General features: G+C 35.2%; 1 protein-coding gene across 1 annotated transcript in view; it reads left to right on the top strand.

The window, feature by feature from the left end:
* The window catches only part of LOC137918655 (Ig-like and fibronectin type-III domain-containing protein 2), a 174240-nt gene that overhangs the window by 127937 nt on the left and 18609 nt on the right, over positions 1-27694 (top strand). Inside the window, exons 4-16 of the mRNA XM_068761514.1 lie at positions 4074-4140; positions 9659-9919; positions 16079-16225; positions 17777-18002; positions 18599-18771; positions 19777-20110; positions 20482-20635; positions 21502-21668; positions 22693-22906; positions 23883-24008; positions 24402-24582; positions 25143-25277; positions 26128-26309. Coding sequence (XP_068617615.1) covers positions 4074-4140; positions 9659-9919; positions 16079-16225; positions 17777-18002; positions 18599-18771; positions 19777-20110; positions 20482-20635; positions 21502-21668; positions 22693-22906; positions 23883-24008; positions 24402-24582; positions 25143-25277; positions 26128-26309 — 2367 coding nt within the window. The remainder of the gene's footprint in view (positions 1-4073; positions 4141-9658; positions 9920-16078; positions 16226-17776; positions 18003-18598; positions 18772-19776; positions 20111-20481; positions 20636-21501; positions 21669-22692; positions 22907-23882; positions 24009-24401; positions 24583-25142; positions 25278-26127; positions 26310-27694) is intronic.

Here is a 27694-nt window from a genome sequence, read left to right as displayed (position 1 = left end):
TTTTAAATTTTTCAAACTTCCTTATTTCTTACGCCATTTCTTATAACATCTAAATACAAAACATACAATATTCTATACACAGGATGATTTGTTATATGTTAGACGTGTAAGTGGAAAATATTGTAAAAAATAAAATAATCCTAAACTTTAGGAGTAAGTATAGGTTGTAAGGAGATGAATAAAAGGAATAAAGTTAAATGAATAATGCATAGAGCGAAAGAAAATAAAGAAACTGTACAAAAATAAAATGAAAACTGAAAAAAATTACTGCCTCGACTAAACCCTGTTCCCAGCAAAATAGGCTGTGGAGGTCCAGAGGTCCGAGAGGTCCCTAACAGCAGGGACTATAAAAAAGACCTTTAAAGGGGTGGATATATAGCTCATTTGTTTTTTATTTATGTATGGCACATAGGGTGTACCATATATTAATTAAAAAGAAAGTGGTTTCAGAATTCATGTGACTATATATTCAATTTAAATATTGTTTACTATCTATGCCTGTAGACTTTTTTGATGTCAAAAGTAACTGGCCTATCGCATTCCAATCGAAAAAAACAAATTAATGTAACGTATTTCAGAGTCATTACTTTAAACAGGATGATTGAAAATAACTGCAAAAGCTTTAAAAAAATTTACTTACAAATCACCTATATGTTGAACCCTTTGAAGCTTTTATATCTACAACTAATCATCCTGTATATATGTGATGAAGATTTTATTAGAAAATTTATATTAAAAAAAAGTCTGAGTGATCGTGATCATCCCCCGGTCCTGGTGCCCCCGCTGCTCTCTCGGTGCGTCGCCATGTAGCTCGGTGTTTGTCGGAATGTAAGCATTCATTGAATGACTTATTGGTAATAGTTTTGATGATGTCTGTCCAACTCGTAGAGCATTTACGTGATCGCTGGCTTCTTTTACCACTACCAAACGTTCCATGGAGTCCTCATTTTTTTCTCGTTTAGCCTTATCTTAGAAGAGACAGGGCTTTTTACATTCAATAATTTTTCAATTCTTTTTTTATTTTTTACTCTCTTTTTCCTTCAAAATCTTTCATAGATATCTCTAATTTTCTTCATGTTATCTCTCATTCCTCTGGTTTACTAGTCTTCTATACATCACCTTTCTTACTTCTTTTTCGCTGGAAAAATATCACAATAGGTTTCCTTTTACATCACAGGACAATTTAATTCTATTGAGACCTTATGGGTGATATATCCAAACAACTTAAGGATCCGTATCTGCACAGTCAACAGCCTTTCTTTCATGTTGAGTTCTTTGAGGATCGAAATGTTAGTTAGGTGTACCACCCTCGGGATCCTTAGCATCTGTCTCCAGCACCACGACTCCACGACATCAATTTTTCAACGATCCTGAATCCTTAGCGTCCAAGTCTAAGTTTCGTATAAAAAGAAGAAAGATTTTTATATGATATATACACTTGTTTATATATATACTATACTTAGCATATACGAAAAGAACCCACAGTAAATTTGTCGATAACTTCTTTATTATTAGGATTTATTATAGCCTTTGTTTTACATTTACGTTTAATATTTTTGAATTTTTTTTTACTCAAATTTTTGCAAGTGACAAGTTTTGCAATAAATAGCATACTTGTCGGTAATTTATTTTTTACTTTTACAGTTCCTTTATACGTGTAATAAAAGTAATTTAATACTTTTTTTAACACCTAAAATTTTTTTAAAATCGCAATAGAATTTTGATGCAAATTTTGAATTAATATAACAATAATATAACACTGCTTGCAAATTATGATTATTACAGTAAGTTTATGTAAAATGAATGCCATTTACACACGACGACTTTTCACTTAACAAAGATCGGATCGTTTTTACATTGGATCCATTTTTGTTACGCTGTCGCCGCGACAAATAACCTAAGGCGAGTTCACAAACCGCAATAAAGTGTCCATCCTTCCATTCGACATATGATTTAATCATTGTCGATCCACATTTTTTTTACTCTTTTATATTAAGGCACATTTTCACAGTAATACATGACTTATATATCTAAATTTAAAAAAAATCTTATTTATATTGTAACATATATATTCAAATCAATATGAAAATTAGGTTTACTATGGCTTCTATATCACTGAACAGTGGTATCCAAGCTGTGAAGGATTTAGACTTGCGATTTGCAGATCACCGGATCAGTTCCTGGAAAACAATCTTAAATATAATAATTTACATTTTGCGCATTAATTGTATAGGATTGTCAAGTTTTCAGAGAATCGATAGCAGCGTCCTCTGCGTACCATAATACCACACTTCGATCGCCAATCCACCTGCCAAACTTGGCGATTATGGTATATCTAATATATAAAATTCTCGTGTCACGGTGTTCGAACTTGAACTCCTCCGAAACGGCTTGACCGATTTTTACCAAATTTTACATGCGTATTCAGTATGGCTGAGAATCGGCTACTATCTATTTTCCATACCCCTAAGTGATAAGGGTGGTCCACCCCTAAATTTTATTTTTAATTTTTTAGACAATTTTTTTGGTTTTTATTTTATTATGATACAGCATACAAAAATACATACAAACCTAAATTTTCACCCCTCTACGATCAACCCTTATCTTACATTTGTTAATTAAAAACTTAAATTTTTTTTGCCAAACAACGTTTGCGGGATCAGCTAGTCTTCCTATAAATATCTGTGAGATGGCTCACGCGTTACTGGAGGAGTCTATGGGCTAAAACTATACCTTCTGATCTCGTTATCATAATTTCAGGCATATGTCCACTGCTTGATATAGGCCTCCGCCATAGATTGTTAGTAGTGTCGATTGACAGCGACCTGTATTCAGTGTCAGTCATCTATCCTTGGACGTCCTTCAATACGCTAGCTTGATTTATTATATTTGATATAAGAAAACCAGAATGTAATGTGTTTTACGACAATTTTACAGAAAATTCAATTTTTTCTCATGTTAACTACATTTAAAGACAGGTTTTTTGCAGTTTTATTGAATATTTTATGTGCTCTTGGGATAAATTCTTTTATTTTCTGTTCTTTATATATCGCGTTACAATGTTTTCTAGTAACGTCTAATACAATATTTGCCTGGATGGCTTTCGAACTACGCATGACGTATGTAATATTACAAAAAGTTCACTAGATGGCGCTAAATACAAAATTATTATCGATAGACTGCATGCTGTTGCAAGTGACGACACTAGATGGCATTTTCTCCAAAACTACAGACCACGTAAATAAGTGCTAGGATTTAAGAAATGAAATAAATAGAAATATATAATGAATTTGCATATTATGTAAATAGAAGCTAGAGCTATAAGAGAGAAATATCTCTATAACCGACTGAATGCGGTTTGCTTCCTTCCGGCAGTACCGGTATCCTATGGGGGAGGCATATGTCCAACAGTGGACGTCATCCGGTTGAAATGAATGATTATAAACACTGCTCTATTCATCACATTTTCTGTTTCGTTTAATAATAGTTGGGTCTCTTCACATTTTTACGTAAAAAATTCACGAAACTACAAGAAATTTCAAGAGTTTTTCTAATTAGCGCAGTACGCCTCGTTTTGCATACAAATCTTATCATTGTGAATAACATATTTAATGGAATTAGGCATTACCTTGCGGAAGTCCATCCTAAGTAAGAAAAGGACCAATATTTAGCCACTTTCGCACATGCAGTGGTAGTCACGGTGGCAGTTCTGTAATTGGCATTGTTTGCCGCATACGCATTTATCAGCGGGCATCAGGCATCCATTGACTAAAAAGAAAGAGAAGGAGAATAAAAATAAAGAAGGAGGATAAAGAACAGATGTCCAAGTGATGATTTCTTTGATGGCCATGCTGAAAGAACACCGCATCTGTCAGATTATCCGCAGAACTATCGCCTGGTTATTCAATGGTCTTAAATATTTACCGCATACGCATTTATCAGCGGGCTGACAGGCGGTGCACTTTGTTGCACGACTACCACTGCATGTGCGAAATTAGCTTAATATTGGTCCTTTTCTTACACTGTGAATAACATGTCATATAAAAACTAATTCCTAACCTCTTTTGTTGCAGATGAGAGTGACGTCAGCATGCCTGGCTCTACTGGCGTTCAATTACGCGTTTCTAGTTGCTGGGGACGGTAAGCTATATGTACATATATAGTTAGTTAATTTTCTTTATTGTACACACTAGAAAATATATACATAGTCGCATAATTGTAAAGAAAGTACATCGGGCGGTCATATCACGAAGCAATTTCTTTCAGACAACCATAGTATGGAAACAGAGGGACAAATAACGCGTAGTTTACGTGTACACATGTAACACCTATTTCGTTTATCTGTGGCACCGTTAAAAGATTCGACCATCATCATCGCTATTTCAGCCAGTGGGTGTCCACTGTTGGACATAGGCCTCACTCACAGGTTTCCAAAAGGATCGGTTGTTTCAACCTGAGTCTTGCGTCTTATGACAAAGAAAACTTGTATAGTTCCTCACTAAATCTAAAAAAACTTGATGAACTTGATTTACTAAACCACGTTCATGTTAATTTCTTCTCTTACTTCTAACTGAAAATTGGGTCCAATAGCTTCGTCATGTCGGACTGTAGACGCCCACTGTAGGGCATAGATCCAGATGACTGGTTTTGCGCTGCCTGAATCCAGCTACTTTTTGAGGCCTTGATTACGTCCTCGGTGCATCTAGGGTTTGCTTACCCACGCCGAATCTTCTGGCTCATAGATATATAATAGATAAATAAATTGCAGTGTATGTATTGCTGAGAATCTGGCAACTTTTCATCGATGCTCCAATGTTTGAAGCTCAACCTTAACTTAGCATCATTGTATGTCATCATCATGTAATGACATATACTTAAGGCTTATCTTGTTCGATATACATATATATATATATATATATATATATATATATATTCACGCAACGTGTGTGTGCGTATGTGTGCGCGCGTGTGTGAGTGTATTTGCGTATATGTGAGGTCTAGTGAAATATAGGATCTATACAAAGTTGAATGTAATCCATTGTGCGGTATAACATTAAATAAACAATATTCCATTTCAACCTCTAACGTCCATTCGTCAAGCCGACAATTCCATATGGTTTACATAATACACATAAAGGCAGGAATTTGTGTCTGGTAGAGACAGCTTTGGCTATTCTGTTACACTTTATACTGCAACTGGCGCAATAAATGCGAATATATTTTACTTTCGAACATTTTCATTGCGTTCGCATTGAAACATTGATAGCTTGTAGATTCTATTATTACATATATTCATATCATATTTCATTCGGTAAATTACCTGTACAGCATTTTTAATCACAACCGTTGAAGTTAAACCAAAATGTGACTCGGCCAAACAAAAGAAGCTGTTTCTATTCACCAACCTGCCGCGTTGAATGGCTTCTTAACAAATTGATTCTTTTGAACAATACATCATTCCAATCTGCCGATTGCCGACCTCTTTTAGTTCGTGAGAAATGTCGGCAAATAAAGTTAATGTACAACCGCGGTGGATACACACTGCCTGTAAGTTTGACGAACAAGTTAAAATTAAAAAATTTAAATTATAAAATATGTAAAATTACGAAATATACTTCTACTGTTTAGTTAGGTATTGAAATCGAAAACGATACTGAGATTTTTCAATTTATAAACTCGGATAACTTTGAACTATTATCTACATTGAACTGTTCCAATGGAGGTATAGCCTTCCTCCACCATCTTAGCCTTTCTAAACTCCTTACGTTCCCATATGTAACAAATATAGTTTTTATATTAAAACGACATAATTATACTCGTGTCAATTTCACAATTAAATTGCCACCCTGTGTGGTGTGGGCCCATTGGGAAACGTGGGTATAAGCTCAACGGTAGAGTACTGAGACTATCGATCGTATGTCACAGGTTCGAATCCTGGGATATAATCTTACATAATTTTTGCATTAATTATATAAAATTGCTACTGCGCCCGAATATGTTTCAAGAAGATGGGCAGTAGCATCATCTTCTGATTTTACATAATTTTAAATTTTAAGTTAAAAGTTTTATTGAACTAGGGAAAACAATAAGCATAAAATACATAGATTAAAATCATGAATTTGTAAGTTGACTGTAAGATTACCAGTATAACATATTTAATGGAATCAGGCGTTACCTTGCGAAAGTCCATCCTAAGTAAGAAAAGGACGAATATTTAGCCTCTTCCGCACATACAGTGGTAGTCGTGCAACAAAGTGCACCGCCCGCCAGCCCGCTGATAAATGCGTATGCGGCAAACAATACGAATCACACAACTGCCACCGCCAAATCACTCAACACGTGTTTCACCCCTCCACGGGGCTTCTACAAGAGTTATGTTACACTGATTAGTGCCAAACACAGAGTGTCACTCACGCATTTATCAGCGTGCTGGCGTGCGATGCACTTTGTTGCACGACTACTACTGCATGTGCGGAAGTGGCTAAATATTGGTCTTTTTCTTACGAGTATAACAGTTAATTAAACTGGAATGCATTAGCCTGCCCTGCAGATCGCAACGATGACCTCTGTACCGTCAGTCCACTAAGTGGAAACCCACGCTGGGTCCACCTTTGGGCTCCAACTGCCGTTAGCTGGACGAGCGATGTACTTCCACTGTCAAACACGAGCAATTCCTCGAGCTACGTCCATGATCTTTGTTCTTCTGTGGATAATTTCTGATTCCATCTCGCAGCAAAACTCCCGAATATAACCCTCACCATAATGGAAATTTCTAGAATACCTATTTCTATTTTTTATCTAAAATAAACTCTGTCATACTATTCAGAGACTAGTTAAAAGATATAAATACTTTTCAATGAATTAAGTTTCTATTATTATATTTATAAAGAAAACAGTTTTTCTGTTATTAAAAATAAAGATCGCACCTTCAATTCGACAGCGCTGTGTCGTTTTACTGAAATCAAAAAGTTAATTCAGACCTCGTTAATTATTTCCGCGCAGTCACTGAACACCGTGCACGAAGGCTAACAACGTTATACGTTACGTAACTTTATAATCACGTAACACATTTTTATTCAATGATATAATATATATTATTAAACGTACGTGAAGTAGTGTGTGTTTAAGTGATAGAAAAACTTCGGGATGAATTGCTCTATCACCTTATTAAAGATATTGCAAAAGAAGAAGAATCAAGATCATCGAAATAGCTCGAAGAATTAGCCGTCTCAAATGTGAGTGGAAGGGGCACATCGCTATTGGGATCGAAAGGTTTCCCACTATGTGAACCCAAGACATAGTAAAGTCGTGGGAAGTCGATGTGCCCAGCGCAGAACCGGTAATCGTGGTGATCTTTTGGTAGAGGCCAGACTTGCAGTGGGCGCCCATCGGCTGAAAAGAAAAAGAAAAGTGACCACAGAAACTAACCCGTCTGACTTTTTATGGTCTCTTCTGAAATCTGGGCGAACTCAGATTTAAATTAAAAGATGTTATTATAGAAGATCTAAATCTAATTATAATTTCTATCGTATTGCAATTTGCTTGCATTCTATCAACGACTTGTACAAGTGTTATGAATGAATGGACATGTTTGGCTATTTCCAGCTGTGGACTTCTTAAAACTGAAATGATTATTTGGATTAAGAATTGAATTTATTAAAAAAAACGGATTTTTATTTATTAAAATATAGTAATTTTTGTATGTATACAACTAATGCTAACTGGCTATATATGTATACATATAAATGTGTTAATTTTGTTGCCAATCCTTAATAAAAAACATTTAAAAAAATCACAACTTTTATCCAAACAACGGCAGCGAATATCTCACTATTGGCGTCCGAATTCAAATCGGCGTTCTGTATTTTAAATTGAATTTCAATTCGAACGCCAAAAGAATAATTTAAAACTAAACTGTATTGTGGTCGTAATGGCCAGTAAAAACCGAGTCACGTGAACAATCAATTTTGTAACTGTCAAATTGTGATGTGAGGAAATATTAGGTCTTTTACGACATGTTTATTTGCTCTTTTTAAATAAGGACAATGTTGCATTATCCACATAAAGTCGCATTCCTTCCTCCTTGTGTCGTTCCTCAGTATTAAGTGTCAAGTTACCATCTCCTTCTGTAATAAGTGGGGTGTTCTTGGGAAAATAAAATCTAGGAAATAAAAAAGTAAAAAATACTGAGACTTCTTCGCATACTATCGTAGTTTGAACAGCGTTAACCTTATTGCCTCTAGTAAAACTAATGACAACCGATGAGAGACATGAATATACATATGCAAATATTTATATATATATATATACGAACATATATATATATATATATATATATATATATACGTGTGTTATATTTACATAATTTTTAGTATATTTTTATAAACTTCTGTTAACTTAATTATAAAACCACTACTACTACTACTCTGTCTTTCGATATATATATATATATATATATCGAAAGACAGACAGTCAAACAAACGCTCGGTTTTAATAAACTAGATATAAATAATTTGTTCGCTAATTGCGACGACCGTGTGTCACGGATAAGAAAAGCCAAACAGCTGCGTCTCGGACGAGAAATCTCTTTTATCTCTAACACGAACTCACCTACATCAAAGGTCATACGTTAAACTACCAAACGAAGCTAAATATCATCTCTATAGCTATAGAAGTTCACATAAATGATATATGTTCAAAAAATTCACGAGATAAAAAATGATCCACTGATTTCCGGATACTTCGTATATCTCTATATGTTATGATAATTAAAATCTATTTAGTAGTATATCCATAAACATAATTGACGTAAAATAAACCTTAGTTATGCAGATGTTAGCTATACCTTACTAAAAACCAACAAAATAAACTTGAGTGCCTTTAAAACTTCTGTCTTCGTTTTATATTTGGACCCCGAGAATATGATCATGTTTCAGAATTTCGCGCTAAGCTCAACTGATTATCCATAAGGCTTCGCTGAAATACTCTCATCCTTCTATAAAATATCTACTCTATAATATTCATTTCAATCCGCTCACTACCTCTTATCTCAAATCAAGGTTTTAATTTCTTCATCACACCTATGAGGTTTTTGATATCATCAGAGAATCTGAAATTGAAAATGCCGCTGCATTTGTTCATGCACAAATCTTTCACCACACAGATCGTTCGATTGTGGAATGATTTCCACTGAATATAAGACGTGCTAAATCACTATATTTACAAGAAAATGGTTAAGAAATATTTACTACACCAATGATTATTTATCCCTCACTTTATTTTTTTTCTCTATATGTTTCTTTATTCTTTTTTAGGGCAAGTGAGCTTGTATTATGCTTATAAAATGTCTTAAACCGTATGCATTAGACCATGTTTATTATAAGTTTATATGCTATCTACATTTGTATGTATGTTTATGTATATATGTGTATTAGTATATATGTTTGTTCTGCAAACGGTAACTGCTTTATTTATACTTCTACTATTTCCATAATATGGTTTTCTGTAAATTGCCTCGTGTGATAAGCTGCCCATTGTACTCTTTTGTTTATTATTATTAAACTATTTATTTCTGTACAATAAATAATATTTAATTAAAAAATAATTGTCCTGGTTAAAATTCTATATAGTAATTAGTTCTTCTACTTCTTCTGTCCAGATACAAAAGGAGAATCAGTGGAGAGTGCGAGTGTATCTACGGGTAGCTCACAAGAAGATGAAGAGCCTAAGGAGGCATGGATGAGAGCGCCGGCTGGTGGAGTTGCTGTCAGAAGCGGAGAGGATGCACTTCTCACCTGCGTCGTGTTAGGTGCTAGAGGGAAGCCGGTGCTATGGAAGAGGGCAAGAGATCTGCAGCTGTTGACTGCAGGCGGAGTGAGAGTGACAAGAGATGAAAGAGTTAGAGTACTGCACGACGATTGTAAGTATTTAAATGTTGAAATAAATTAATTTAAATAATTTAATTCCCATATTCATTGTTATCATTGGCATATAAGCCGATAGACGCTAACTGCTAGGCGATGACAGCGATTCCTCGCAACCTAAAAGACCCATAAGAACCGAATTTCTTAAAAAATATAATCAAATTGTGTTATTCTATAACGAAATCCTGCGAAACGCCATCAGATATGTAAACAGCCTACGTCAAACTCGGTTAATTTTTTTGTGATTCCTATCATTTTAGCCATAATGCGTTTATTTATTAAAATAACCAATCACCATAGATTTTCTATTGTAAAAACCACCCAGAACCCTTATATTGTATTTATGACTAAATATCTATGATGAAGTTTAATATTTAATGGAATCAGGCGTTACCTCGCGGAAGTCCATCCTAAGTAAGAAAAGGACCAATATTTAGCCACTTCCGCACATGCAGTGGTAGTCGTGCAATAAAGTTTAATAGTCCTCAATAAAAACTTTTACAGGCTTATTGCATATCGCCTACTGCAAAGCATAGGCTTCTGTCAAAGATATTTTTGGAGATTACATCACAATCGCCACGCTTGGCAAGAGGGTTGGCTATCGCATTGCTTTATGTTACGCAGAGGATGCTACCACCCATTCTCTGGGGATTTGTTTGTGAACAGCGGCAATCATAAATAATTAATGCACAGAGTTTGAATTTTACAAGACTGTATCTAGAGAATCGAACACGCGACCTACGTTTGCAAATGTCAGTCGATTATGCTATTTATCGTGATATATTTTTCTAATTTTTTATTTATTTATATCAGCATTTATTATTCTATTTACAACAATAAATATAAACCTTAATTACTAACTAAAGTTTTATTCGCACTAAGGGTCCAGGCGCAAATTAGTTGAAACATAACTCGTAAAAACAATGTACATTCGCAGACAATAAAACAGTATATTATGTTACAAATGTCAGCCTAATTGGGGTGTGTGTACTCTGGTTTGAAGTGGCCAATCCTGCAGGCTGGCCATTGTTAGGGATTAAGTGTTGTTCACCTCTGTAATGATATATAACCTTTTTCGTAATGGATAACTTATATCATGTTAATTAAAAAAAAAGGATTCTACTAAATTTTGAAATTATTGTATCGATTTGAAAAAAAAAATTGATTCATATGCGAGGTCAGAGTGTAGTATCGCAGCGGTAGAACACATACTTGCAATCGTAAGTCACGGGTTCGATTCCCGGAATACAATCGTATATAACTCACACTTTGTACTTTAATTATACAGGATAAGGGTGGTGAGTGACACTGTTAATAGAAACAAAACATTATAGATAAGTAGGTACCTAATAAACTGCACATAAAATAACTAGTTAATTAATAATAGAAAAAAATAAAATAAGAAAAGTGTAGTAATATATTAAGAAAGCACAACCCAAAGAAAACTGTGGGGAAAAAATATAGAATATGTAAATAATAATATAAAGAATAATAATAAAAAAATGTACCTAGCCACCTAAGAATAATAAGATGATGGAAGAAAGGCGATGAAAACAAGATGGAATAAAAGAACAAAATAAAAGATATTGTGATGGAAATAAGGTAAGAATAAAAGAAATTGAGAAGTATGACAGTGAGTGAAGGATAAAGATGAAAAATCTGAAAAACTTATTTATAAACAAAGAACCTGATCCCAATTAATTAGGGGCCTCCAATAGCGGGAACCATAAAAAAATTAAAAGTTATACAGGATTGACACAAGTCACTTAAAAGTTTCCAGAGGGTGGGTAACTTTGAGTACTTCGATCACCAACTCGCCTGCAAACTGTGGCGATTATTATATATCCTATTTATTGTGAATTCGAACTCGCGTCCTAAAATCGCAAGTCTCAGACCTAACCGCTGGGCCACCACTAATACTAATACTATTTAAAATTTATTGCAAGATAATACAAATTCTCTTTTTGGAAGTTTATTGTATTAAGTAAACACAATTGCAATTTGAGATGAAAATAAAAATTAAATTGATATATTCAACATTTGTACTTTTAACGGACCTGTTATTGATAGTCAACTTATACTTATTATATTTATTTTTAAACCTATTTTATTTTTGACACTTCTGTTTCACTGTATAGTTGTGGAGAAGAAACAGGAAGTAACTCCACAACAACACGTCTAAATAATGTTTAACAATACAAATTTATATATGTACACTTTATCAGATATATAATTATCAGAAATATAATTTAAAACCAATTAAAGTCCACATTTCTGACAAAAAGATACCGCTATATATATCTAATAATTATACAGTGAACAATTGTCAATAAAAATAATTGACGTGAAATAGAAATTTTTAATAAAAAATTTCATAATTTTTTTTTATTAAAATTTCTTTACCAATAATTAAATGTCTATTTATAGTGGCGTGTAAAATAGTAAGTGTAAATAATTTTAGGTCAACAGATTTGATTATCACATAAGCGGTCAGACGATGCAATTGTTTTGTCGGGTGCCTTATCTATATGTGGCTAACAACACTTTGCTTATTACCTTTCAATCACAACAACGGTCGATTTACATTGTCCTAAATTATTTTGTTGTCACTGTTTTGTTGTTTGAATACAACAGCCCATAACTTACTTACTTATTATAATATAAATAAATTAAATATGTAAATACGAATATTGAAAATAAGTGAATAAGAGAACTGTGATATATAGGTATAAGATGTAAAATTAACTAAAACAGCTGTGATATATATAAATTGTATAAATAAACTAAACTGCAGTAATTAAGATGAACGTAAGGATATTAGAGCGGAAGAGAAAAATTGACTGAATTATGGAATGAAAGACAGAATGATAGAGATTGTGAAGAATGGTAGAAGAGTATGAAGATAATGAAAAGGAAGTGAAAAATATAAAGAAAGTAAATCCCTTTTACCAACAAAATTGGGAAAAAACGAGAGGTCTCCAATAGCAGGGGCCAGAAAAAAAACATCCCATAACTTTAGTTAGTGTATAAAATGAAGTAGACATAAAAGCTTTAATGAAATCAGTCGTTATTTTGCGGAAGTCCATCCTAAGTAAGAAAAGGACCAATATTTGGCCACTTCTACACATGCAGAGATAAATGAGATAAATGTGCAAGCGGCAAACAATGCGAATTACATAACTACCACCGTTAAATCACTCAACACGTGTTTCACCCCTCCACGGGGCATCTTCAAGAGTTATGTTACACCGATTAGTGCCAAACACAGAGTGACTCTGAGTTTGGCACTAATCGGTGCCGCGTGCGCATTTATCAGCGGGCTGGCGGGCGGTGCACTTTGTTGCACGACTACCTCTGCATGTGCGGAAGTGACTAAATATTAGTCCTTTTCTTACTTAGACACAAAATCTTTATATATGGCTTTCCACAAAAGAGCGGAAAGCAGGCTAAAAATATAAATATTGCATAAGATAGAATGACATAATATTAGTAAGTTATGTCATTCTATATATTAAAATTAGACCAAAAAAAAGACATAAAGCTAAATAATAAAGTAGAATAGAGAGCTTGTCATGTCTAGGAAAATACGAAACAGTATTTGTATAAATATAAATAAAAAGTAAACTGATTATTACGTTACATATAAGTCTGCCACTTGACGGTAGAGGGATGAAGACCTAAGAAAAAACATCCCATAGCTCTTAGCTATAAACTATAATAAGATTTTATTGTTTGATTTACAATTCATTATTCCTATAATAATACCGTAAAACTTAATTTTGTGTTTATTATTTTTATACAATTATTACTAAAAACCATAACTATATAAGACCTAAAATTTATATGCATCTGAATTAAATGTATCATCTTTTTGCTATCAAAATTGTTTTGTACATAACAGCGATGTTAAATAATATACGTTATATACACAATGTGCAACGTTTGTGTGTATAATCATTATTATACACAATGTAAAATATACGTTATCTGAATTATACACATTGTTAATTATACATAACTTTAAATATATTTACGATGTAAATTATACATAATCTAGATTATACGAAATGTAAATGATATATTTTGAATTACACACAACGTAAATTACACGTAAGCTAAATTATACGTAATGTTCATTATTCGTAACTATAAATATATTCATGTAAATTATACACAATGTAAATGATACACACTATGACTTATACACATTGTAAATTATACATAATCTGGATTAAATACAATGTAGATGATTCATACTCTGAATTATACGCAAAGCAAATTTTACGTAATCAGAATTATCACATTGTAAATTAAATATAACTTTTAATATATTTACAATGTAAATTATACATAATCTTGGTTATATATAATGTTAATTATAAAGTACTTGAATAACAGATATTGAAAATTGTACATTATTTGTATTATATTCATTATAAATTATACATTTCCTTAATTATATCCACTATAAATTATACATACTTTGGATTATACGCTATATAAATGACACATACTCTGAATTATACACATTATAAATTACACATGATCTGAATTATAAACAATGTATTTATCATATCAATTATACACGCAATGACACGAACGCTCTTTAATCACATAACATTTACTAATCGATGCATTTAAATAATTCATACAAAAGATTTTTTCACGTCACGTTTTTGTGTCAATCGGAATTCCTAGTCGAATACTTCGGCTATAAACCGAGTGCTCAATCTAAATGCCTTTTACAAGGAAATTACGTTTTTATTTTTTTACGCAGACGTGATGTTTTCCTTTGATCGCTCTATTAAAGTTTACAACTGAATCCTGATAGATTGAATGGTTATTTTATTTATACCAAATATCCGTCGACGGAGCTTTCTATGGAGTTTTTTATTGCGGTCCCTTTTAAAACAAACATTGGCGGTTACTCTCTGTAACATATCCTCGGGTTCTTTTCAGTATTTACTTTATTGATGCCCTTTAGTTGAACTAAGCTAGTGCTATTAAAAGAAGTCAAAGTCGCGGGATATCGCCGGATGCGATCATCGTGATCATATTTCATGATGTGATGTGATCTTGATGATGATGAAAAATTTCTAAATCGGTTATTTAAATACATTTAAATGTTTTATATGTATGTGTATTTATTTGCACCGTAAATACTACTCTAGGATTTTTTAAGAAATTTAGCTTGAAGATTCTTTAGAACCGCGTCAGTACATATATTTATATACTAGACAGTGACTCTGCTGAGATTCTAGATCAGAGAGACCATTGAATAAGAAAAGGACTAATATTTAGCCACTTCCGCACATGCAGTGGAAGTCGTGCAACAAAGTGCACCGCCCGCCAGCCCGCTGATAAATGCGTATGCCGTAAACAGTGCTAATTACACAAACGCCACCGTCAAATCACTCATCACGTGTGTCACCCCTCCACGGGGCATTTTCAGGAGTTATGTTACACCGATTAGTGTTGTTACTGCATGTGCGGAAGTGGCTAAATATTGATCCTTTTCTTAGTGAGGATAGACTTCCGCAAGGTAACGCCTGATTCCATTAAATATTTAAAACTATTGAATAACCAGGCGATAGTACTGCGGATAATCTGACAGATGTGGTGTTCTTTCAGCAAAACCATCAAAGAAATCATCACTTGGACATCTGTTCTTTACACGTTCCCCTTCTCCTTCTCTTCGGCCTATGAATGCTTACTGCATGGTATATACCTCTCCCAAATTTCGTCATAATGACTGGTCCAGTGACTTTCTGCGATTAATTAAGTCGTATCTAATGGGTGACCTACCCATGCTGCGTCTACCGTCTCGTGGTCGCCACTTGAGAACCTTTCAGCCCCCACTGCCACTTCAGACAGACAATTCTTTGAGCTACGTGAACTTGGTTCCCTTCGATCTCCTTTAAAAAGAGAAATTTCGAACATAGCCCTCTCTATTGCTCCCTGGGTGACCATAAGTAGCGTTCAACATTCGATAATTCTATTTGGCGCAAACTTTATGGCTATTATAATGCTATCAACTGGTATTCATAACAGTTCATTCTTCTCACACCATTTATGTAAGAATTTTAACCAGCTGTTGTCAATGTATATTGCAAGCATTCTTACTCGAACCTTACAATATTCTTTTTTCTAAATAGCGGACGAGCCTATCAAAGGACCAGGTATACGGAAAGGTGGAGACGTATGGGCGCTGGTCATTAAATCCGTGAAACCTTCAGATGCCGGACTCTACATGTGCGAGTTAAACACGGAGCCTCCAGTCCGGAGCTTCCACCGCCTAACTGGTAAGAAATAATGCTATCTAAACCTTTGGAAAGCGCGGCAAACTTAAAAGCTCTGCCTATTAAGTTAAAAGAGTGAATAAAATACACCAATACCTCACCTGTCGTGGTTACGTTCCAAAAAACACGACGCAAATTGAAACGCCGCAAAGTCGTTTAAGATTTTGTATAGCAGACCATGTAAAGAACGAAGATAAATAAAATTGAACAAAGTAAACATTTAAAAAACAAGCAACAACAAAACAACACTTTAAAATTTATTTAAATTTATTATGCTCTTTTTAAAAAAAGCTTAACACACTGCATTACAACACACTACATAATTGAAACTGAACTCCAAAATTAGCAAAACAAAGTGAAAATAAAACTGTATTAAAATTGCGTTGATTTTTAGTTAGAAATCTATCTATCTATCTATCTATCTAGTAATCCCCGAGTTTTGGTAGCATGGCGCAATTAGAAACAAAAGTGTTGTCTTCTTTTTGAAAAAAAAAAGAAAATAAAAAAAAACATTAAAGACTCGAACTCAAAACAACGCAACCTCGAAAACTAAGGACGCACAGTGAAAATTAGTAATAATTAAGCAGCGACGTAACTTCGAAAAAAACTTAAAACGAAACGACGCAAGGCGAGGTGTTGGTGTAAATAAATCTTTTTACTGTAATTAATTACGAAGACTATCGAGAATCTTAAACGGAGTCGTTACTAATTGATAAAACTCTAAGTTCGTGTAGGCTGTTTCTTCGTGCCAAAAGCCTAGAAGTAAACTCTGCTTATGCTGCTACTCGAAATGCGTTTATACGAGAGCCAAACTACGGCTCAAACTCTATCAACGATAATTTTTACACTTATAGCTAAAAAAGTATTACAATGATATGGCCATCAGCCTCTCTAACCTATTCCTAATTCGTTGATTATATTGTCACCAAAGTTCCATAACCTTAGGTTATACCGATGGGTATAGTACACCTATCTGAGGGCAGGAACCTATTTACGGTAGGACTTACCTCCACCATCTCCAACAGCAGGAATATTTAAAGGAAGTGTCCTGTGCACGAACACACTACCAGACTCTCCAAGCAGGTTATGGAGTTAAAAGCTACACTGACTTCCCGTACCTCACCAGGAACGCAATTCAATCTTAACTCGGAACACCAAGTAAGCTGGCTTCCATATTATCCGGACGTGGTACAGGAGTTGGTAGCACATTCACTTCTCGATATGACGGAATCTAACTTGGGGTCACATGGCCAGGAAAAACGGTGACAACTAGAAAAATACTTTTATCGTTGCTTTAATACTTGGTCAGCGATCACAAGATCGCACCATATACGCTGGAGTGATCAGGTCTAAACCACGTTCAGTATTATGCTAGCCAAAACAATACTTATGGCCGAAAACCGGCATAGATGATGATGAGATGATACTACGCAAAATTTCCAAAAAGGTTCACGACCCCCAGTCGCTTACACGATGCAAGAGGACATTTTACAAATATTTGTGTAAAAAATAAAGCTATAAACATTGATTCACATCATGTTGTATTTCTTACAGTGATATCTCGTGGACTTACACCACCTGAAAACCAGAACGCCACGGATGCGTATTCTGCTAACATTCCTACACTGTCCACGCTGGCGATGGCCCACAATTACACGGAATGCTGTGTCAATTCCAACGTCAGTTCAACCTGCTTAGGTTTCTGCAGTATACAGACCATTCTAGAAGGAACCGGCCAGGATCCGGAGATATGTCAGCCCGACTTCCCTGCTATTGTCAAGTAAGGTTTCTTTACTAAATATTCAGCGATGGTAGCCAGTTATTAGGAGAGTGGCTAAATTCTCTCTGTTTATTATTAGAAAGTAAATATACAGATCATTCTAGAAGGTACTGGCCAGGAGTCGAATACATGCTAGCTCGTCTTCCCCGCTATTGTGATTTCCTTACTAAATATTCAGCAATTGTAGCCAATTATTAGAAGCGCAACTAAGTTTTCGTTGTTTGGTATTAGAAAATAAATATACAGAACATCCTAGAAGGAACTGGCCAGGACCTGGAGATGTACCAGCCCGACTTTCTTGCTATTGCCTTGCTACTTCTTTACTATATTTTCAGCAATGTTAGCCGATTATTAGGCGCGTGGCTAAGTTCTCTCTGTTTGGTAATAGAAAGTAAATATACAGAAGATTCTAGAAAGTAAAATTGAAACCAGACAGCGGGTATGTTCCGAATCATGACTTGATACAACTTTGGACATACTACTCCTTGTTCCATAGTGGTGACAGATCGGAGTAATTTAAAACTTTTGTCCAAGATAATCATATCATAGAGATATTCAACTTGATGTTATTTTTGACGCATATGCAACGTCCGTAGATGCATGGCGGACGGACGCAATCACGTACCCTGCTGCGTCCAGGAGCACGTCCCGGATATCTGCCAGGACGTCTGCCGGGGGGAGTTCACCCCCGTTACTGACAACATCAAAACGCACTACTCCTGCGCTACTTACATGGAGAAAACTCTGGCCTGTATCGTGGAAGGAATCGGTTAGTTTTGATTCTTATCATTGATTCTTTTCTTTATCTTATCTTTTATATGTTCTCTCTCGATTATTTCGTACAAACTTTTGAAAGTAATGAGGACTTTGTTTACCGTTCATGTCTTCCGGGTATTTTTTTTCTTTGTCTTCATGAAGAGGTTTTCTGCCAAAGAGGTTTTAGTCATATTAATTATCTTTTTAAATGACCCAAACTGAACTATTTTTATTTAATGGATTCAGGCGTTACATTGCGGAAGTCCATCCTAAATAAGAAAGGACCAATATCTAGCCACCTCCGCACATGCAGTGGTTGTCGTGCATGAAAGTGCACCGCCCGCCAGCCCGCTCGTAAATGCGAGCGGGCTGGCGGGCGTGAAACACGTGTTTCACCTGAAGATGCCCCGTGGAGGGGTGAAACACGTGTTTCACCCCTCCACGGGGCATCTTCAGGAGTTGTTACACAGATTAGTGCTGTCACTCGGTGTTGAGTGAATTTACGGTGGCGGTTGTGTAGTTTGCATTGTCTGTCGCATGCGCATTTACGAGCGGGCTGGCGGGCGGTGCACTTTCATGCACGACAACCACTGCATGTGCGGAGGTGGCTAGATATTGGTCCTTTCTTATTTTTGAACTATTTTTGTTCTCTTTTAATATATAATGATGTAGAACAATTCATTGCTAAATATGTTATTTGACATGTATATATTACACTATGTATTTTTGATAAGTTTAATATTTTTTATGCAAAAATAGTAGATCGTGTATATGTTGATAGTACATATGTTTAGCTCTCATATCGCAAGAACTACTCTCTTTTGTATCACAAAAATTTTATCTGATGGACTCAGGCGCTACTTTGCGAAAGTACATTTTAAGTAATAAAAGGACTTATACATAGCTACTTCCGCTATGTAGCAGTAGTCGTTCAGTCCACTGATAATTGCGCATGCGGCAAACAATACGAATTACACAACAAACATATAGTAATTACGTTTTTTTTACTATGCATTAGAGCTTCTACCAAGTCCGCCGGAAGACGTGGAAGTCGAAGCGCTGAATGAAAAGCAGTTAAATGTGTCATGGAGCCCGCCTGTTGAAAACACTGAAACTGTCACAGAGTATGTAGTCAACGTAACCACTCTGCGGTCGTTTGATGCCCACCTCATCGACCCCTCTGAGAGTTCCATCAAGAGTAACGACACCAAAATAGCGCCGTCGAAGACATACAAGGTTCAAGCGAATAAGACTTCGTATATACTCAACGACTTGCTACCGTTCACGATGTATGAAATTACAGTCACCTCGTATAACATTCACGGGTCAAGCCTCCCCAGTTACAGCGTAAGGTAAGTTGAGATTCAATCTAATTTCTTCTAGTTTTAAATGTAAAGGTACTCTAACAATCTTCTGTATATAAATATCTGGTCAGCTGCACTTAACGAAGTACACGATAGGCCTGCGTGATGTTCGGGAAATACATCCGCGTTGTCGAAGTATTGTATTGTTTCCGTGAAGTCATTTCCGATGAAGCTATAAAAGCTTCACTTCAAAAAGGAAGGTTCCGTGAAATTGTCGAAGCCAAGAACAAGTTGTTTATGTTACCAATATCACGCATAAGACAGCGCGGTATAAAAATACAACTAGTGCCATCTAGTGGGCAATAGAGGAACTTCGTATATTTTTACTGCAGTTTTTAGTTATTTTTTAAACGTAACAGGTCATTAACACTAACGCCCGGTAAGATGAAGACAACTCAAGTGGCGCCCGCTCCGAAGCTGCCGGATGTGCGAGGATGCTGCATCTCAGCCGGTGTGAACCATTACGGATGCGTTGAGAAACTATGCGACCCCACAAAGACATTCGAAATTGACGTAAGTAGAAAAATGGTTAAGGTATCATCATGTACCATTTTATTGTTGCACTGTCATTTAGTTAAACTTTCTAAGTCATATATATCTTGTATATATGTGTAGTTTTTAGAAATATTAAATCATTTAATATTCTATTTTTTAGATATACAAAACGAATGATTTTTTCGTGACGTTATTAATGTAAATATTTTCAATTTAATTCTCCATCTAACGAAGTTATATCATTATTAATTTATTTAAATTATAAATTAAACTAAATACTCTTTCGTGAAACATAGTTTCGTTGATTATAAATGTCATTTTGTCATGGTGTCTGATACAGTTGGTATTTTTAATAAGGTATTTTGGAGAAAATAATACGTTTATATGTATATGAAACTTAATCATTTAAGATGGAAATAAATATAAAATAAAATACGTTTATTTAACATTGGAACTTTTAACAGAACTATTGATCATCAACTTATTTTTTTAATCTATTTTATTTTTGACTCTGCTTCGCAAGGTGTTATAGTTGTGGAGAAGAAGCATGAGGAACTCTACAACAATACATATTTTAATAAAATAAATATTTAAAAGTTTTTCAATTAAATTCCTTAATTTTATTGTAATTTTAAAAATCGAACTTCTTGATGCAAAAACCGAACGTCTTCATGTATTATTTTTAGTTACCAAGCATTTTGTTTATCACTTTATGTTATATGTTCTCTTAACAAATACATATATACATACGATACAGTCTCATTATCTTCTAAAAAGTTATAAATAAATTATTGTATTAGAATATGTTACATGTAATCACAATGCACTTCACCAACATCAGTGACTAACAAACCATCAACTCCGTTCCCCTTTTTAACCACCAGCTACAGGTGACAGACCTGATGATCTGCGCCCCCTGGGCCGGGGTGACCTTCGGCTGCCTCGCCAACGGGATGGATCACACCCCTTGCTGCAGATCGAGGGGTCTGCCGGAACCATGTCTGCCTTTATGTAGCGGAAATATCACCACTCTTGATTTTAATCACTTCAAGTGAGTAATGGTGAAACTGTTTTTACATCTTCTAATTACGATTGAATTATTTTCCATCCGCTGACGTTAATTCATGTTCGAGCATAAGACCTGTTGCGGTCCACGTGCATAAATTCACGTCCGGCTAACTTATCTTTGATTTTTCTCTTTTTATTACGATAATAAAGGCCTTTATTTCTTACTGAAATAAGTACTTTACCTTATAGGAAAAATTTTATATTTATCTATTACTTTTTATAAGCAAAAGTTTTCAATGTCAAATACCCCGCGAGCAATGACGTAATTGCCGCGGGCGTTAAGCGATAAAAGCCTTTTTTGTCGGGGATCCGTCAAGGGTTAAAATAAGTTTATATAATACATAACAAAAGCACATGACAGAGAGATCTGGGACAAGCTTATGCTACAAAGCAAAGCGAACACTAGAATACCGCTCTCTAGCATTATATATTAATTTACTATAACTTTTGTTAAAAAAGGCTTATTGTATTGTATTGTATTATATTGTATTGTAATAAAGAATAATGATTAGTAGTATTTTTAACCTTATTAGCAAGTTCACGACCTGACCATAGTGTGAACGATCATCGGAATTTCTCTACGAGATCGATATAACTCGGGTTAATTTAAAGCGCAGAGCAGATAGCCGCAGAAGCCTTAAGGTTCTAAAGCGGAGACAAGGTGGATAAACGAGCTGGTCAACATCTGGTGATGGATACAAGCCGGTTTATGTCCGTCTTTTTTTAAGACCATCAGGGAAGCCTCGGTGATCAGATGAAGCATTCATTGAAGTACTTAACTCGAGAGCTCCCTTTACCCTTTTCTATTTACATCTAATTTTAAGGCTTTCAAGGTGTCAAGGGTCATCGAAAGGGACGTCGGCTTGAGCTGTCAAATCGTGTCTTGAATTTCTTTTTGTAGGCCGTTTCCAACTCGTAAATTTTTAGTATATGCCTATGCCCACAAGTGGTATGATAGAAAAAAAAATAACTTAATAAGGATATACTAATGAAGATGTTATTTTAAGGTGCCTTCGCTACATGACCGCATACACCAACTGCCTCTTACAAGGCTATGGCGTCCTCCCTGGTCCTCCTTCAAGACTACACCTGACTAACATTGATACAGACTACGCTGTAGTGCACTGGGCTCCTCCTGCGGCATTGGCGGATACTGTCCAATACTACAATCTACACTACAAAGCGCTGAGCATTGACGATGACTACAGTATACTTAAAAAGGTAACTAATTAACCATGATTGCACTAAAATACAGCCTTTGTATACATATTAAGACTGGTAGTCGCTGGATACAGAAATCGCAAGATCAGTCAGATTTTAATTCAAAATATATTAATTCATATAATCGTTTACATGTGCTTTTGGATCTTCAATTATTTTTATATATATATATGTCATAATACCACTGGCTAAGAATGTTTATCTGCTGATAAGAGCCGACCAAGAACTCAACAGATGTTCTTTATAAGTAAAATAACAATGTTTTATTTGTACATTATAATACTCAACCATATAAAGTCAACAAATCAAGTTTGAAATATTTCGATCAACTGAAAATATATGGAGGATGCTTTAATAATAAATAAGAATATGCCTATAGTTTTAGATTTAACACCGTGGCATTTTTCTAGGGTCGATATGTCTTGTGGTAGTAACAACACGAAGTTGAAAGTAGAAGTGTGTATATTCATTCGAAATTCGCCCGTATTTATATCGATGTGTGAACAATTTTATTGTTGGGGGATTCCCCTTTTAGATGCGTTGGCGATGACGTGATATTACTCCTACATCTAAGGGAAACAAGATGTAAGATATGTTAGGAAACTGTAATATATATATATATATATATATATATATATATATATATATATATATATGTGTGTGTGTATATATATATACATATATATATATATATATATATTATATATAGAATATACATAGACCCATGAAGAAATTTATCTATAGGCTGGCATGATGATGATAATTTACGATAATTGTATTCCATATTTAAATATTAACTTGGCAACGTTAGTGCGACCACCATTGATCCCTCCACCATTACCTCGGTTGCCATAAGAAAACTTATCATTCTTCATCATATGCATTTTCAGAATCACTGTCTTATATGTTGACCAGTATAGTATTATTTTTTTTGATGTCATAAAATAATAAATAAATAAATATTTTTATGTCACAGGTGCATTCGCCATATATATTGGAAAATTTGGAATCCAACACTGACTACGAGATATACGTGGAGGCCGTGAATGAGCACGGCGTGGGAGATTCTTCTCCAAGGCTTATATTTAGGACACAGAGCCAGGTAACTATACTTTTGCATCAATAGCGCAGGTAACATTTGTTTTGAGCAGTAAACAGCATTGTTTGAGATCTTTTGGGGGATATTTGCTAATCGCCACGGTTGGAAGGCAGGTTGGTGATCGCAGTGTGATATTATGGTACGCAGAAACCCTGCCGCCTAACCTTTGGAAACTGATTTGTTGTGAGATAGTCTTATATAATTAATGCATTGTATGAATTACATAAGATTATATCCCTAGAATAGAACCTCAATCCTCTAACGCTGGGTGACAATTGTACCTATACCAAGTACAATGTACCTGGGGGGGAAGAGCTATGAATAAAATAATGATAGGCCTAGATCTTAACAAGTTGGTTAAGTGTCAAAAGTTTCAAAAAAATTCCTTTGTGGTAGTTCATTGAGGACGAGGAGGTAGCTGCCAACGCATACAACGTAACAGCGTGCTGCGAAAGAGTCCAGCTGGCTGGAGTCTGCATGCCGCTATGCTCCTACGACGCCAAGATGTCGGACCTGCGTACCCTGGCACCACTCTGCGCCCAGGAGTTCCACAAGCTTCTACGCTGCGGAGCTGGAGGTAAGATACACTATTTTAACCTCTAATCCCCGATTACCGAGCAAGTATTAATGGAGTATCTACTAAAATAGTTTTAGATCTAGTACAAATTGTCCGGGTAAGTCCAACTTTGAGAAAGACATCACTCGCTGAATCCAACTCGCAATGACAGCTATGAAACATCTCCTCGTTTAAAATACCGCGATACCTGAAGACGAAAGTCTTGGACCAGTTTTGTTACGATGGATCTTACAAAAAGGGTTAAGATCACCCAGAGAGCAATGGAGAGAGCTATCCTCGGATCTCACTGAACGAGTCAGAAATAAATAAATCCGTAGAAGAACCAAAGTCACCGAAGTAGCTCGTGGAATCGCTAATCCGAAGTGGCAGTGAAGAATAGGACAGATAGGAAGCGGTCTACATTCAACGTCTTCCTTCCTGCTTCTTGGTTGAAATCCTATGATGTTTACCAATCCGTGATCACCACTTCAGAATTTTGAGACCCCTGCAGCTATTTGTGTCTAGTGTCATACGTGTATTCTTTGGGAATCCCAGGAATACAAATATAAAATGTTCCCCAGGACGCAACCACGAGGAATGCTGCGCGCGACGTGGTGTGCCTGCGGTTTGTCGCGGTGTGTGTGCGTCTGCACACGCGGGCGGTGTCAATGTGTGCGTGCCTTACATCGGCAACATCGTGCAGTGCTTCGAAGAGGGTAACTATTTAAAAAAAAAACAGATACTTTAAAATACTTGAAAATTATATACAGAGTTACATCTAGCTATTTGTTGTCAATGTATGGTATACGCTATTTAAAAATCAAAGGTTTCATATTCTTCATACATTTTTAAAATTATTATTACTACGTATTATTAACATTAATTATTGTTTACAATCTGTATCAGTAGACTTTTTACCGTCTAAAGTAATTGGTCTGACGCGTTTCAGTACAAAAAATAAATCACAATTATACAGGATGATTGTAAATATATATAGCCAATGGCAGACGATGGCGCAAGATAGAGGAAAGTGGAAGTCTCTCGCTTCGGAGGCCAAGACCCACTTTGGGTCACTGAGCTAGTGGAGTAGTAGTAGTAGTAGATTGTAAATATATGCAAAAACTTTTACCGACAAATGAGCTACTTATTCAACACTAAAGATTTAACACCAATACCTAATCACCCTGTAGAATACTAAGTTCGCAGCTAAAAAGCAATCGAAATTTTGAACCGCTGTATCGTTGTAAAGCACGCGTAGATATAAGGCATAAGCGCTGTCGCCGTGTGCATTGACGACGAACTTATGGAACGGCCGACGCTCTCCCCCCCTCTCGCAAAATGCTTACCTAAGGAGCGGAATAGCGGTTTCGGTAGTGTTACAACTAATTAGTTAAACTTTCACAATTTTGTCAGAAATTAGTATTAGCTCTCTTAAAATGATATTCTTTAATTTAAAATTACGAGGGTTCAACTAACACATTTTTATGACCATTTTCAAAATAATAGTAGAGTTTTTACATTTGATTTAGTATAATGATTTTATTAAATTTATTCTATGATTACCAGGAACAGGCATCCTCCCTGGACCTCCGCGAGAGCTCCACGCGGTGGTATCCAACGATGGGAAACTGTTTCTGGATTGGACAGCGCCCCAAGATGGTGCCAACGCGACCTCCTATACAGTGCACTGGCAGCTCGTTGGCAACAACTCCCAACCATACTATTACAACACTTTACAATTGGATAACGTAAGTATATATTCCAATTTAGTTTTTGTCTTGTAATATGTCCACAGCTGGGATACAAGCCGTCAAGAGCTTGGAAAATAGCGATATATTATGGAACGAAAAACTAAACATTATTATACATACAGACACCAAGACAAACGCCAATGTGCAATATTAAAAATTGTAATAGTTAAGGTATGAGAAGAAGAAAAAATGGTATTGAATAAAAGAAAAAATGGATATGAAAGGGAAAGAAAGAAGAATTGTAGAAAGAAATAGAATAAAGGAATAAAAGATCATAGGAGGAACGGTAAAATAGCGCGAAAATAAAAATTTAACATGAATAAATTATTAAATAAAGTCAAAGTCCCTGTCCTACAATAGAAAGGGGTAAAAGCGGGGGCCAAAAAAAAATATGCAATATTTATCGTCTGGTAACGTAGATTATACATTGTACATGTAAAATAATACAACCTTATTGATTCCAAAGCCATTAAATGATTATGACAGGTGCCAATATTTTGACAGCTGTCATTTGTCTTGAGAATTGATTGAGGATTACTTTAGCGTTTTAGTTAAATACCTTGTGAATTTTGACGGAAGATAGTCGATAAATACGACAGAATTGAAGAGAATTTGTTATACTACCACTGCTTCAGTAATACAACTGTTGTATATTGTTGAAACTTGTAACACAATACAGGAAGACAGAGGAGGACAGAGTGTCTTTTCACAAAATTTGAATGTCGAAATATATCAAAGCTGCATAACTCTCTCAGTTTGTTCGCACGTTTCGCGAGCAAATATATAGAAACGGCGGGCGTCAGACGCGAACTTTGAAAGCTCTATGGACAAAGTTATTCTCGTTGCATTCGTGAAAATTTACGTATGCAAACGCTATCGGAAACTATTATTAAGTTATTACGTTTCAATATAACTTCGTTTGAATATTAACTTACTTGTACTGTCCTAACAAAAAAAATTAACTTCGAATTTTCAAGCTAGAATATAAAATCACATGAAATACAACTTTTTGTTTATTTATTTCATTTATACACACTTCATTGTACTCTACAGTGCAGACTTTTCATCACTTACTCAGACACTGCTATAGATTCGAATCCAAAAGACGTAACCACGTGACCTTATGTGAAAACCTTAATATACCTCCGTTCAAATTACCGGACCTCAGAAAAAAATCTAGGGCAAAATCTTTTGATTAGTTGGACCGGCACATTGTCCTAAACCTTAAGGCATTTAACGGTCCATAACGCATGGGCAGCGACTTGAAATAAAATAATGTACTAACTAATGTATAATTCAGTAAAACTTCCAAATTTTATTGTTAATATGTATAAATTTTAGCTGTATTTACCCATGAGAGAAAATTGTGTAAGAAATATTGT

The sequence above is a fragment of the Battus philenor genome, unplaced genomic scaffold (assembly GCF_028537555.1).
Source record: "Battus philenor isolate CCGP_79_NKW_IND1 unplaced genomic scaffold, ilBatPhil1.0.hap1 SCAF_15, whole genome shotgun sequence".
Lineage (NCBI taxonomy): Eukaryota > Metazoa > Arthropoda > Insecta > Lepidoptera > Papilionidae > Battus > Battus philenor.
Note: the sequence above shows the minus strand (reverse complement) of the source record. Positions and strands in the feature narration are given on the sequence as shown.